Raw genomic sequence first — 14,835 nt, 5'->3', positions numbered from 1 at the left:
ATTACCTCTCGCGAGAATTTGAGGATTTGGGGGCGGGCCCCCACCCGGAAGACCGCACAAAACTGCCCTTAAGTCATTGCAGACCTACAGCTCCTGTAAACCAGCCACGAGGTTCTCGCGAGACCCGCCTCCTCGATACCAAGTGAGGAAATTGGGGGACTCTGTTGGGAGGGGCGTGGGATTCGATCGCGCAGCTGCCGTTTCCATTACCTTCCTCCCATGGTCCCCTTCCGGTTCTCGATGCTTCTCTGAGTCTAAGAGTTTCCGCCGCTCGTCTACCCTTCCCCCCAGCCCATGACCCGCCTCCAGCCCCCGCCCTCCCAGTCTAACCTCCGATCTATTTAGAAAGACGGTGCTGTTCTGAAAAAAAGGAAAAGGGGGTAGCACAGACACGCTGTACTGGAAGTGAGAAGTAAACCGTTTTCCAGCATCCTTAGATTCGTCCTGTGCTCGCGGCGGCGGCGTTGGCGGACTGATACGCGGCGGTGAAGAGGCAGGAGGAGAGGGGGAGGGGCGGAGCGTGGCAGCTGGCAGTAGTTCCGTCAGAGCGGACATCTTGTGGCTGTGTCGTGCGCGTGAGCCCCGTAGGGCCGGGGAGGCACCAGCTGCCGCGCGGGGAGGAGGCCGAGGCCGCAGCTTGAGGGAGGCCCCGGCCCCTCAGTACGCGTGGGTGTGGACGGCTAGGGGAAGGGAAGGGTGGCCGGCCCACTGGCCGGCCGGGTAAGAGAGGAAACACAGGCCCTGGGTGGCTTGAGTGACCAGCCTGTTGGGTGGGGTAGGGTGGGAAGGCTGGAGAAGCTGGAGCCTCTCCTGCTTAAGGGGGAGGGGGAATGGGCGCGTCCTCGCGCCTAAGCCGGAGACTCTGGGGCGGCACGGGCGCGTGGTGGTGGTGGTAGCTGGCTGGGCGGGCGCGCGCGGGAGCGCGCTGGAAGGCGGAGTGTACGGTGGCGTCAGGGACGACACAGAATAGCTCTAGCTGCGGGGACAGCGACATACATCAAGCCTCTTCTCTTCATTTCCTTTCCCTCTCCTGCCGCACCTTTGAGTTAGAAACCGAAAGAAGCCCGGCGTAAGCCCGGAGCCTCCTGTTTCCCCCTCCCCCCTAGCCTTTCTTTGCCCTAGTGACGCCGGCATACGCCAACTAGGCCCCGGCTCCTCCTCTGCTGGGCTCCGGACCCTGCCCCGCACCCACCCCTTTCTCCTACGCCTCTTCCTCTCCCACCCGGGTCTCTTCCTTTCGAGAGGCCGGGAAGTCAAACTTGTAGCCACCCCTCCGCTCTTCCCGTCACTCTCGCCCCCTCTTCGGGCCGAAGGACGGCATAGAGGCTGTTGGTGGCCTTGCCACGCCACCCCACCCACCCCGGATCGCGACCGTTTTAAGGGACCTGGATTCATCGGGGCTCTCCGGGGCCTGTGCGAGTGCTGATCTGCTCCATTTTTGCAAAAGGCGCCTGTGTCTGGCAGAGCCGGTGTGAGACGAAGAGACAATCCTTCCCTGCCGCCAGGATAATCAAGAGTTTTGTCCGGACCTTTGAGCACACACCGAGATAGTGAACCAGACGCAAAGCACAGACTATGGCGCTGAAACGGATTAATAAGGTAACTCATGGGACTGAAGGGGATGGGGTCATAGGAGGAAAGGCTCAGGCCCGGAGGAAGAATCGGGTGGGGGAAGTATAATTATGAAAGTGTTTTTCCTTGCGTCGTTTCTTCCATTGGGGGATGGGGGACGCGGATATATTTTGTGAAGAAATGAGATTTAAAGCTAGGGAACAGAACTTGTGGCAAGTCGAGTGTTATCTTGAGTATTTCAGTGGAATCGATACAAATTCGGGGTGAGGGGGAGTGATTTCAGGGGCCTTGGTTTTGCTTCTAAAGGAAGAGTTAGTCCTCTGTGGGTCAGAATTGCGGAGAGACACTCCGGCAGATGTCATGGCGCTTCCTATTTGGTGCTTGAAAACTTATTTTAGTTGTAAGATCAAGGTTCCAGGCCGTCTAGGGGGAAGAAAGGTAGGAAGCGGGGAGAGGATAACAAATCCGGCGAGTCCCGAACTTTATTAGGGCTTGGGGTAGAAGTCTTTTGCCAGCCGAAGAGTAGTGAATGAGTCAAGTCAGAAACTTCATCACTGGGCGAGTTATACAGAATAAGTGGGATTGGGAGGAGATGGGCTGACACAATGTTGCAACTTACTTTGGTTCAGGTTTTTCACCCGAAGCTATCAGAAGCACACTGGGAACTGATGTAAAAGCTTTCTGGAAGCTCCCTTTCTCTTTTGGCGCCGGGGGTGGGTGGCGGAGGGGGGGAATTGGGGGGTGGTAAGGGGTGCGATGGCAGTAAAGCTAAGGTTAGGTGTACCTATTTATGTCTCAGCCCATTTAATAATACCCTCGGAGAAGGTTTTTTGGCTACTTAAAACGTGATACTAAACTATCGACATAAGTTGAAAAAAAGGATATTTCGAGTCTCGGGGTGAGCGGAACCTCCACCTCCGGTGGTTTAGTCTCATTTTCTTGCTCTAACTTCTATCCCGCATTTTAAGATGGCGGCTGCTTTAACTGGTTCAGGCTCTTTCCGGCATATCCTTTCGTAATAATATAAAATAATATTCTTTGTTAAATGTTAACTTTTATATCAGGTCGTACACTAGATCTGAAACCTCCTGCTCAAGACTTATCTATATTCAAACTCTCAGACCATATTTCCCTTTTTTGTAACTTGTGTATATGTGGTGTGTTTGGTTCTTGCACAATCGAGGAGGGTGGAGTATTTACAGCTAACTTGAAAAAAATGTCATGGAATAAATTCAGCCTTACTAAAACTAGGAGACAGGAGATTGTAAGTTAGAATCTTTGGTTTTGATAGGTTACTTTTTTAAAGAGTGTATACATAAAAGGAATGGCAAGGACTTGGCTTTATTTACCAAAATAGACCTGATGCTTCATTTTCTATTTATTTAATGCGTGTAACTTTGATGTTTATTAGTATTTTATATAAAAATGGAGGTTTAGATCTTCAGTGTATTGATGCTGAAATCTGGGATTTTGTTTTAGGCTATCATTGCATTGTCATTGTGTGAAATATAAACTTAAATCTTTGTATTAGAGAAGATGGAAAATGAGAGAAAGAAAAACATTTTAGGAGTTAAGACTTAAGGATTACTTAAACACCTCTTTCTGTGACCACTTTGTAGGCGAGCAACACATAGAAGAATAGTTATATTTTATGTCATAGTTAATACAAAAAACATAACATTTAGTACAAATCAAAACCTTTTTTATCTATGGGAATTAATTCAGGCCACTAAGATGTGGAATTATTTAAATCCATAGTTTTTCATCCATGTGGAACAGAATACTTTAAAGGAAGGTCTCATTGATTTTTTTTCTTTTACAGGTGATAACCAAGCTGCTGTGACACCACTTTAATGATTTAAAAGCTGTAGAGAGACAGTATAATGGTTAAGAGTGTGAACTTTGGAGCAGAAATGCTCCAGTTAGAATTCTAGGACTGGGCAAGTTATTTGTGTTCTATAGAGTGAACGTTTGTGTTATATGAATAATAAACAGTTGAGTACCTAGTGAATTCCAGACACTATTCTAGACATTAGGGATGCCCAGTGAGCAAAACAAATTTTAGTTTTTGGTTGGTTGTTTTTTAGGATTAAATAGGTTAATGTGTGGCTTTGGACCCTCCCCCTGACCCCACACATGACACTCAGGTTACTACTACTGCTATTTTAATATCACTTTTTAATCTTCAAAAACTTTTTCTAGTCTTCTACTCTTTGTTAATACTAGATTTTTATAATACAGAAACTTGACATTATGACACTTTCCAAATTGGAAAGATGTGTTTATTTCGGACTTAATTGATTTAATCTATAGAAAAGTTTTGGCACGTGTTGTTTGGTTTTCAGCAGTTATTGTCAGAATCACACCATTAAACTTAAAAAAAGAAAAAAGAAGAAAAAATTCCACGTCCAGACAATTTTAGCAAGTGAACAACTGATGGGAGATGCTTTTTATTTTAGGCACCTCTGTTCTAGAAATATGAAGTCGAGTAGGCATTGATGTTCTTTATTTTGAATTATTGTTTGCAGCCCTCAAATTTCAAATATTAAGACATGAATATTTCTCATTTTAATAAAAAGCTTTTCGTTGGAATATCTCACTATTGGTTGTTCATTTGATCAAGGCTTTGAATTTGTTTTTTCTAAAGCTTATTTTTTATAATTTCTTTTTTGTTTGAATAGTTCTTAGACCAAGCAGCCTTATCATATAACATTATTATTATTATTTTGTTTATTTTTTGCTGTATTCTTCATTTGGATAAGCTGTAGTTTGGTCTTACAAGCTATTTGTTAAACACAATAATTAAAAATACTCCCAAGTTGATTGGTGATGTTTGAGAGTCAGAAAATTTTACTACCATTAAAATAACTACAGCGTGTGAGTTTGGGGAGATGTTTAAAGAGAACTTTACATAAAATATAATGTGAACCAAGCCTAAAAGAATAGCTCATGCTTTGAGTGCTTGCAGTGTGTCAAAACTGTTTGAAACACTTGTATTGATTCATTTATCTTACAACAGTCCAGGGAAATAGGTACAATTATTGCCCCCATTTGGAGATTAGGAACTTTGAGATGCACAGAGGTTAAAAAAACCACCCAGGGTCATATCATGACAGAGTCGGGATTGGAATCTAGGCAGTCAGGCTCCACAGTGTGTTCTTAATCACTACACTGTCATGTCACATTTTTGGTATTCAAAAAGAGTGGTTTTTTTGTTTGTTTGTTTGTTTTTGGCATGTATCATTCTGCTTCTAATAGCTAGATGTTAGCATCTATGTCCTAAACACTTTGTAAACTCTTTATGAATATTGACTGAGTCTCAATCCTCACAACAATCCTGTGAGATATTCTTACCATTCCATTTTATACGTGTGGAAACAGGCACAGAGAGGTTACATTACTTGCCTATAGTCGCACAGCTAGTGAGTGACTGAGATTCAAATCAGGTAGTCTCCTCAAGAGCTCAATCTCTTAACCTCTATTCTGTACTGATATTTGAACCATTCCACTTCTTGTTTTCTAGTCAGGTAAGAGAATGTCAAGTAGCACTCCTGGCTACCTGAAGTAAGCTCTGCCCTCCCACTTCGCGTTTAAATGGGATTTAATTTTGCTCTTAACGTTATAGTTAATTTGTGAATTAAGATTTTAGGTAACAAGTTTTGAAAGTAGGAGTGTGTTTCTTTTTGGCTTCTCTCTTCAAGGACTTTGGGAACTACCATGTGACCCAGCTGATTGCTAGGGGTATCTTAAACTTGTCCTCAATGAGCCTATAAGCTAAATACACTGTATTGGATGTGTTTCTTTTAAGATCCTCAAGAACCTACTTAATTTGTAGGACAGTTTAGTGGTAGGGATGCTGATCATATAATGACTTCGATATTTAATTTGAATAAGGATGACAACTTTGACACCGTGTGCTTTGGTTTCATCATGCTCATCTACAGTGTTAATTCTAGTTTTTCTTGTACAAAAAGTTGAACACTTGCTAGCACTGGGGGGAAAACTACTTAGATATACTTTGCACTAGATTATATGTTAACTCATGAGTTCTAGTGCCACGGGTTATCCAAGATACAGCCAATTCTTAAGAATTTCTCGGAGCATTTCACTATGTCTTTCTATCAAAGAAAACAGTACCTAGTACTGAGATAAAAATAGTTCAGATTAAATTCTCAAATTCTAGATTGGCTTTTGCATTCTGTTATATGTGTTGCGTATATGGGTTTTGACATGAATTATCTTTATACATTAGAACGTTTAGCAGAATTTTTGAAGAATATGGGTACATGGGGTCTTATCAGACTTGCTGAATTATTTTATCTGGGAACAGGCTTAATTTTGAAATGTCCCTTAGGGATATTTCTGAAGCTTCCCTCAGGTTAAGAACCACAGACATAGGGGATAATCATTTAATCAATACTTACTGAGGTTTTATTCTGTTTGGCACAGTAGTCTAGTCCCGGGGGATAAAATAAATAAATAAATAAATAAATAAATAAATAAGCCAGTCAATCGCCCATTAGAATTTCTGCTTTGAATGGAGGAAACAAGCATATAAACGTGAATAGGTGCACCTTATACAACTTACCTTTCAAGAATTTTATAAATCAAGTAGCGGAAATGATTATTTGAAAAGTTAAGGGGACTCTTCATTCACATATTGGATGTACCCACAGTTTATCTGAATAGCTTTCCTGCACTACATTTTGTCACTGTTATGGTGTGTTTTTTCTTTTATAACTATACTTATTTCTGTTTGCCAAAACCAGCATTTTGCCATTAGCAAAATTAAATGAAATTTTGTTTTTTTTACTGGAAATTTTGTGTTCTTGACTTGGTTTTGCTACCAACGCAGTGATCTTATTTCAGAATTGAACAGTGTAATTAAGAACGGATGCACTTAGTATCTTACTAGTCAGTTTACCTTATTATATGAGATTATGTCTCAAAACAGTACCCTCAACCTTGTTACTTAGGGGAAATTTCAATAGTGTTTTATACTTTGCTCATTCGATCATCTTCACCTTTGAACATAATCTGTCATTCAGAGCCCTCCGAACAACTTCATAGTTGAATTTGTTGTATTTGACCTTTTAGGTCTATCGTGATTCACTACTTCTTGGTCACTTGTTCATTTTCAGGATGGAATACTTATTCACATTAATCTTAGCCTAGTTATAATTTCATGGATAATATATAATTGGATGTTTTCAATCTTTGGACTGCTCTTAATTTTTGTTTTTTGTATATATAAAATGCCTTATTTGCATTTATGGATCAAAGCTTAGAACCAACATTTGGCTTTTTGTCTTTGCCCATTTAGATAATGCTTACGAAAGAACTGCTTTGAATAATCTTAAATGGCTTATTTTTAATGGTGATCCGAGGAAAGAAAATGGTAGCATTATTCATTCAAGTCATTGTATCTTGTCTAATGAACAAGAATGCTTGTCACACCTATAATTAACAACTAAACAGGAAGTTAATATCTTGTTAGCGATGTAATGAGACATGGTGTGCAGCACCTACCTCTTAATCACTAAGATAAATTTCAGGATTTCTCACCAGAAATTAGAAATTCCAAACTAAAATGATTTTAAAGGAGTTATTCTTTCCCATTCTTAAGTGTACAGTTTTTGAAATTGTTCAGATCTCAAATCTTTTTGCCAGCTTCCCTTTTGAAATAATGTCTGGTAATCATATGTTTCTGAGATGTTTCCTTTTTTGCCATTTGTATCTACATAGGATATTTAGAAATTGTGCAATGTTAAATGAATTTTTGTTTACTTCATGGTAAACTTGATGATATAAGAATTAAAGCAGTAATTTCCTGATTGGGCAATTAATTGCACTGCATTTTGATCTCTATCATTGGTTTAAATATATACCTTTATATTGCTTGGTTGTAAAGGGTCCTTGAGGGTGACTGATCTCAAAATTTCTGAAAAGGCACTTATTCTCATTTCCCACCTCATACTCTCATCTCATCCAGTCCTCAAGGTAATATTTCATATTGCTCAGTATAGGTTTAAGAGGCAAGGCTGTCTTTATAGCACTGACTGACATATAGTCATACATGTCTTGCCTTTAATTCAAGTTGAATTTTGAAAAGACGTGGACTGTTAAATAAAATAGAAGAAATTACCTTTCAGTAATGGCATGAGCTTTAAATTTTCCCAAAAGCAGTGATAGGAAATGTGTCTATACTACTGTTATCGTTATGACCTTTGTGTGATATGCAAGATGAGTGGCAGAGATTGAGCTAACAAATGATTTTGGAACATTGTGATAATTATTGTACTTAAGGATGGGATCCATAAATTTGGCCTTATAACAGTGATCATATTGAGTTAAATTTTGGCCTTTGGCAGAATGAATTTTACAAACTAGAATAATTTATTTAGGGAGTTATACTTTAATAGCAGGACTGATACTAGAAACTTTGTTTTCAAAATGCTGGCTTTGATTATGTCATATATAAGCAGTGGTTATCGTTGAAAGTTGAGAATGCTTAAATGATATTAGACACATTAAATCTTACAAGAGGCTAATACAACATGGCTGCTCTGTAGCTTTATTCATAAATAGTTCTTGTATTTCCGATATATAAGCTCTTTAGAGGCAGGAACCATTGCTTACATATACGTCTCTATCCCCTCAGGCCTTTAGTGTAGTCAGTACCTTGGCTTCCTGCTCTTTGTAGTCTGTGATTAGTCACTTTGCCTCATTGAATGAGGAAGAGTAGGATAGAGAAGCAAAAAAAACACAAGTATTTATTTAGCAGTGTGTTTAGACTTCTAGGCCAGTGTCTCAACCTTTTCTTGTTTTACCTTTAACAATCAACTGTCAGAGAGACCCTGTGTCCCATAATGGTCAAAGCAAATGTCTTCCTCAAGATTAGCTGTAGGTTTTCTGAGTCCCCATTCCAAAAGGAAGGATCAGACTCATTTCTGTTTAATCATGTACCTCCAGATGAGAACACTCACTGCTTGAGCTATATCTGTTGGCTGCCTTTTAGAGAGATTCGCTTGACTCCTTTTCCTATACATGTGTAGGCTTTTAAAGGGAAAGGAGAAGCATATTTCCCAGTGGAGGATTCTCACACTAGTCAGATGTGCAGGAGGTTTAAGGAAATGTAGTGCAGGAAGATGATCCCAAAAGGAGAAAATTTCCCCCCAAAGAGCATACCATGGCAAAGAAATGTCTAGCTGGTGGTTTCTTTTTTTTTTTTTTTTTTTTAACGGATAGTACAGTTTTTAACATTGTACCCAAATTATATGTCTAAGTGTCAGTCATGTCAAGGTGAGTGGAGCCTATAGCAATTTCCAGTGTGTACCAGTCTCCCCTGCCAACTGTTTTCCTATTTCTGTGGTCTTCATCGTTGGCCACGACCCCACCTGGGTAATGCTGCTCCCCTTGGGGGAGGAGTAGTCAACAGAATGAAGACTTTAAAGATCTCTCACATGCGTGCTATTCTTTCAGGTCCTTGCCACTGTTCTTCTCTACTGAGAAGCGAAGAATTAATTTCAGTACTTTATATAATTTTGTAAGTTGTTTTTGTTCCCGAAGCCTGTGAAACTTTTAGGCTCTAAAGTCATTTCATAAGGTGAAAACTGAAGACAAAATTACTTTTGAAAATTCTTTGAGAGGTACCTCACTGGAAATTGATCTCAAGTCCAGTAAATAGTTTTATTTTGCAGTGGAAGAGATAATTTTCATTTGGCTTTCATTTAAAGGCCATGCAACTTGAAATGGTAACACTAGATTCACAATGAGTGTGGTGAGGTGCGAATTAACAGTGAATAGTTACAGAGGAACTGATCCTAAGAAAACATCGGTTTTCCATATTTTGTACAATCTAGGGCATTTATTTCTAAAGTAGAATAGAGTTGGGTTGATGCAGTTGAACTTTTTTCCTCCAGTTTGCTAAATGCCATATCAGATTCTTTAACTTGGATACATCTTTGATGTGAGAACACCCTTTTGAGAAAGTAGTCTTTTTGCAAACTATCCCTAGACCTATTTTTCAAGTTGTCTGGTAGTTACCCTGCTTTGCTTTCCTACTACCCATCCTGGAGCTTAGCATGTCCTACATAAACTCAGGTTTTCCTTCCTTCTAGTAAGGACCTCTAATGTAAAGTGGAAATAAGGCCTATTTCCATAAGGTAGTTTAAGGGTAAAAGGCTTGGTATTTAAAATTATTTTTTATCCCCAGTGACTTAGTTCATGTTCTTGTCTCAACTAAATTACTGTAGTTATCTACTCTTCTGTAGGGATTCCTACAACATGGGTGTGAGGAGGGTCTGATACCCCACAAATTAAGTAGAGTTTTGTGGGGGCATATGTGTATTTTAGGGGATAGAGGGTTGGCAGTTCATCAGATTCTTAGAAATCCTAGTTACAAATAGTGTTAAGAGCCAATGTTCTGAATGATATGTCTAGTTTTATAGTACTTAAAATTTGAAAACCTGCAAAACAATGCTATATGTTCTTAGATATATAGTACTGTATGAAAGTGGAGAAATGGCAGAAACCAAATTCGAGATAATCTTAGGGAATACATGAGAGCTATTCAGTGATACCTGCAGCTTTTCTTAAATCTGAAGGAAGTATAGTGAAAATATTAAACTTTACTTAATTATCAAGCTGAATACACAGATACATGGGTGCTTCCAGGATATGACTTAATTTAAAAAAAATAAAAAATCACTTATGGTGTAATACTGCTAGTATGTTAAAAAAAAAAACAAAATCTGATTTGCCTTATTCCTGCTTAAAAAGTATCACTGATTTCTCATTGCCTTAGAGATAGTCTTTGGCATAATAGTCAAGGCTCTCAAAAGATCTAGCCCTGATTAACTTTTCTGGTTATATCTGCTACTCCCTTACCTGTACACTGTTGTGTCTCTGGTATATACTACACTACAAACAAATTTTTACAACTTGTGTTCTTTTACACCCCTACCTTTGAATGAGTTTGTCTACTTAGATTGCTTATTCCTCCATCAGGACCTAGCTCTAATGTCACTTTTAAACCCAGGCAAAGTTAGTGGTTACCTTTTCAGGATTCACAAAGCATTTGAATACCTTTGTTTTAAGTATTTTAGGTAGTTGAAATATTTTTTGTTTTTCCATTATGCCTACTTTCTATCAGCTCAATATTTTTTGTTTTTCCATTGTGTCTACTTTCTATTAGCTCAGTCTGTTGGGGGAGGCATTGATATTTTAGCTTGGTATATTCAGACTAACATGCTTGACACCAAAAAGACAGTCTTTATATAATGAATAAATGTTTTGATGGTAAAACTTTAGCTAATAACTTTACATTTTAGAAGTAGATTTAAGTTAACCTATAGTTTCTGTGATTAGATTGAAAGTTAAATCTTTCCTAGACACATGACTTCTCTCTGCTCCCTCTTGTTTAATTTTAAGACTTCATTTAGATTTCTTACATGTTTATTTAGCCAGACTTGCACCTTACATTGTGTTTTAGTGGGATAAAATATGTGTCCCAATAGCACTCTGCTTACAGTGGGTCTCTCCTCTTGGTTTTTTTTTTTTCTTTTCTTGGATTTATTGGAAGGAAACTGGAGTAGTTACAATTAAGGGAATAGCTAGCTATAGGTACCATAGCTAGCAACAACCTCAGGGACTGAACTTGCCTATCTATTTGCCAAGTCAGCTCTTTGCTATCTCTGCCACCCAGTGTGATCTCTCTTTGTTTGGATTCACCATGTAAATTCAGGGTACATGCCTGCCAACAACTCTTGGTCACATCTTTACAGCTCCTAATTAGAGAAGGAAGAATTGTCCCTTCCAGCTTCATTTTGAAAAATCTTGGGCAAGGATGGATGGAAGACTGATCAAGTCCCATTCCAGCTCATGTTACTTTCCAACTCAGGGCTAATCATTGAGGCTGAAGGAGCAAAATTATATGATTAGTCCTGAGTAACTGGTTTTTGGTAGCTGACAATCACCCAATACTACAGTTACATGTTTGGAGTAAAGGAAAAGTATTTCCATGAAAGCAGGGTAAAAGATGGTTTATTGAGTAAGCGAAATGTCTGCTACATAGAAGAGCATCTAAGATAACTCATTACTATGCTTTTTCTCATATTTTTTTTCCCCTGCTAAGATATTCTTGTATCTTATTTGCTTATGCTATGGGTGTAATAATGTCATGACAGTTATTTGGTATCTTAGAAGAAAGTGCTGGTACCTGATTTAAAAGACCTGTTTTGATTCTTAAAGTTACTTAGGTCATTTTTCAGTGTTGAATTTAAAGTAGATTTTAGTACATAAGTTAATTGGCCGGATTTTAATTTTTGATTATTACTTCAGAGATGTCTTGGTCATGGAGAACTTGGAAAATAAGGTATTTAGAAATTATCCGAGAGATAAAAGAACCTGCAGTTACAAGAGTAAAGAGCTGAAATTCGGTGCTAACTAGCAAAAATTATACCTTCACTCTAAAAGAGTGATAATGCCAACATAAAGGCTTAGTGATTTATAAATATCAGCGTGCAGGAAAACTCATTTCTTTTATAAGAACTATTTTCTTGCATTCTTCATAATTAAAACGTGTAAATTTCAAGTAGGATGTAGGTCAACTTTATAGATTCCTGAACTTTTATTTGTAATGACATTGTTTCAATATCAGTTGGGTATTTTGTTAGACCAACCATCATCAAATTGGTTTTTAATTAAAAATAACTGCTATACATATATACAATGGAATATTACTCAGTCATAAGAAGAGATGAAATACTGCCATTTGCTACAACATGGATGGACCTCGAGATAATCATACTAAGAGAAATAAGCCAGACAGAAAAAGTTGAAAATCACATGAGGTCACTTATATGTGGGATATAAACCTAAAAGCAACAAAGGAACAGGACAAAGATTCATGGATATGGACTATAGACTAGTGGTTACCAGAGGGTAGGGGAGAGAGTAGGAGGAGGTGAAGGGTCAAAAGAAATATAGGGGCGGCGGTGGGGCGGCGGTGAAGGTCATCTAAAGGGGCAAAGAAAAGGGATCAAATATATTAGCTGAAGAAAACTGGACTTTGGGTAGTAAACACATTAGAATATACAGATGTCAAATTACAACGTACACCTGAAAATTATATAATTGTATTAACCAATGTTACCCCAATAAACTTAATTTAAAAAAAAAACTGCTAGATGTTTTTCTTTAGGAATTTTAATAAGTCTGTTATATTGAAAACAATTTGGGGTAGATAAAGGTAGAAAATTCATTTTGGTAATGTTTGAATTCAGATGCTTACCACACATTTCTAGGTAGGACCACATAAAATTGCAGTTTCTATAGTTCAAAAATAGTCAAATATTAGTAGTTTCATATGACTCAGGCTAATAATGTGGTTTCTTTAAAACCTCATCCACAAACATTCCTTGAATTGCTGATCTTGTGTTGCTAGTGTATAACATGTCATGGTAGTATAGTTGCTAGATGACATTATAGACAGCTAAGCATAAATATTTGTCACATAGGCAAAAGGTTTAAATGGGCTAAGGCTATAATAGTAGTTTATTTGTGAAGCAGGTTTTTTTTTGTTTGTTTCATAAATGATTTGCCTACGGAGGAAATCTTGCCTTCCAGACGGGTGGTCTACATGTTTGCTTGTTGAGTAGCTAGTACATTATGTGCTAAATTGTATGCCAAAGTGCTTTAACTGTCATTTATCTTTTCAAAATTCTGTACAAGTAGACATTGCTATTTTAGAGATGAGGAAGTAAGCATAGGAAATAGTGGGTCTAAGTTAAATTAAAAGTGAGACTCCAGACTGAAATAATATTGAGGGAGATACATACTCAGTGCCCTGATTTTATGATGCTATGTTTGAGCATTTGAATTGGGGTTTTAATAGCATTTTTGAAAATTCAGATCTTTTGTGGGAAAGGAGGCAGGGTGGTTTAGAACCGGTATGTTTTTAACCTTAAAATAAACTTTTTAAATCCAACTTCCTTAAGGAAAGAGAATTAGACTGCCTAAGTTAGCTTCTGGTTTTTCTTTTTGGTGGGCCAGTTACACAATAGAACTTGTTATGAGTTTCGGAATGTGGGAAAATTCTGTTCCTATCAAGACTGTGTTTGTTTCTTATCTAAAGTATATATACCTTGAGGTGGTGTTAAAGTAGATTGCCATTATAACAAAACTGGCTGCTCATGGAATACACGTAATTGCTGGGTGAGATTTGATCTAACCTATGAAAAAATCATTTGCTCAGTAATGGATTGTTGATTAATTCATGTTGCCAGTACATTTCTTTTTTTACTCAAAAAACGTAGTTTTTCAAATACTTGATTGTTTCACAATTAATTGATATTTTCGTAAGGGTTTTTTTGTTTCGTTTTTTAACTAAAGCCATGCATAGTTTCTTACAACCAGTTGTTTTACTCTGAGATGAGTTTCTGTAATTTCTACTGATTAGAATCAAAAATGTTTGGAATTAATTTTCTCCTATTTAATATGTTGGACATACAAGGATATATTTATATAGGCAAGCGTACAGGTCTGCTCTGATCTTACATCATCTTAACATTGTGAATCCTGGGCTCTCTAGCTGTTTTGATAACCTATAAGCAGTTGTGGTATGAGTTTCAGAAGCAAATGGGCACTGTTATCAGGACAGTTTTTTACAGTTTTATTGAGATATAATTGACATACTGGATTTCAATATACAAGTAATGATTTTACATATGCATGTTGCAAAACGATTGCCACAAGAACAATTCTTTGTATTGATTTTTTTTTTTAATGGTGTGTGTCTAGACTGACAGTCTTGAACAACTGGCCAATTTCTGAAGTACATTTTGACCATTTGATAGAGGCAAAAATTTGCTCTAGTCTTCCTACAGTGTTTTGCATTCCCTGCATTTTCTTAGAAGCCCATTATTATCTCGGGGGCTATATGTTTTTATAGGCATTTGTATGTAGTATATGTAGATTTAGCTTTTATCTTAAATTTGTAAAGAAACTAGTGAAGAAATTACTTTCTTACTGGATTTATTATGCACAAGTCAAGGAAGGACTGAGTACATATTTGTGGTAAATAACAAGGTCAGGTAGAGTTGTGGAAACAGCCTGTTCTGCTAAGAGCAGAGTTCTGTTAGGTTCTTCCAGAGTTGCAGTTTTCCTCAACATTGAATAAAATTAGGTTGAGTTGAGGGACTAAGGAAATCAAAAAGGGGGTACCTACCTAGCTAGTACCATGAGATATTTTTCGAGTGAAAA

At 38.1% G+C, this 14,835-nt stretch overlaps 1 protein-coding gene across 6 annotated transcripts in view; it reads left to right on the top strand.

Moving 5' to 3' along the window:
* The first annotated feature begins 13 nt into the window (after positions 1-13).
* The window catches only part of UBE2D3 (ubiquitin conjugating enzyme E2 D3), a 28,829-nt gene continuing 14,007 nt past the window's right edge, over positions 14-14,835 (top strand). The window contains exons 1-2 of one of the 6 annotated variants that reach the window (XM_039848728.1): positions 14-142; positions 1,448-1,599. In XM_039848728.1, the coding sequence (XP_039704662.1) occupies positions 1,576-1,599 (24 nt within the window). In that variant the 5' untranslated portion in view covers positions 14-142; positions 1,448-1,575. The other 5 variants (XM_039848726.1, XM_039848730.1, XM_039848729.1 and 2 more) reach the window with 5 other exon arrangements.

Source organism: Pteropus medius, unplaced genomic scaffold (assembly GCF_902729225.1).
Source record: "Pteropus medius unplaced genomic scaffold, Ma_sr-lr_union100, whole genome shotgun sequence".
NCBI classification, from domain to species: domain Eukaryota; kingdom Metazoa; phylum Chordata; class Mammalia; order Chiroptera; family Pteropodidae; genus Pteropus; species Pteropus medius.
Note: the sequence above shows the minus strand (reverse complement) of the source record. Positions and strands in the feature narration are given on the sequence as shown.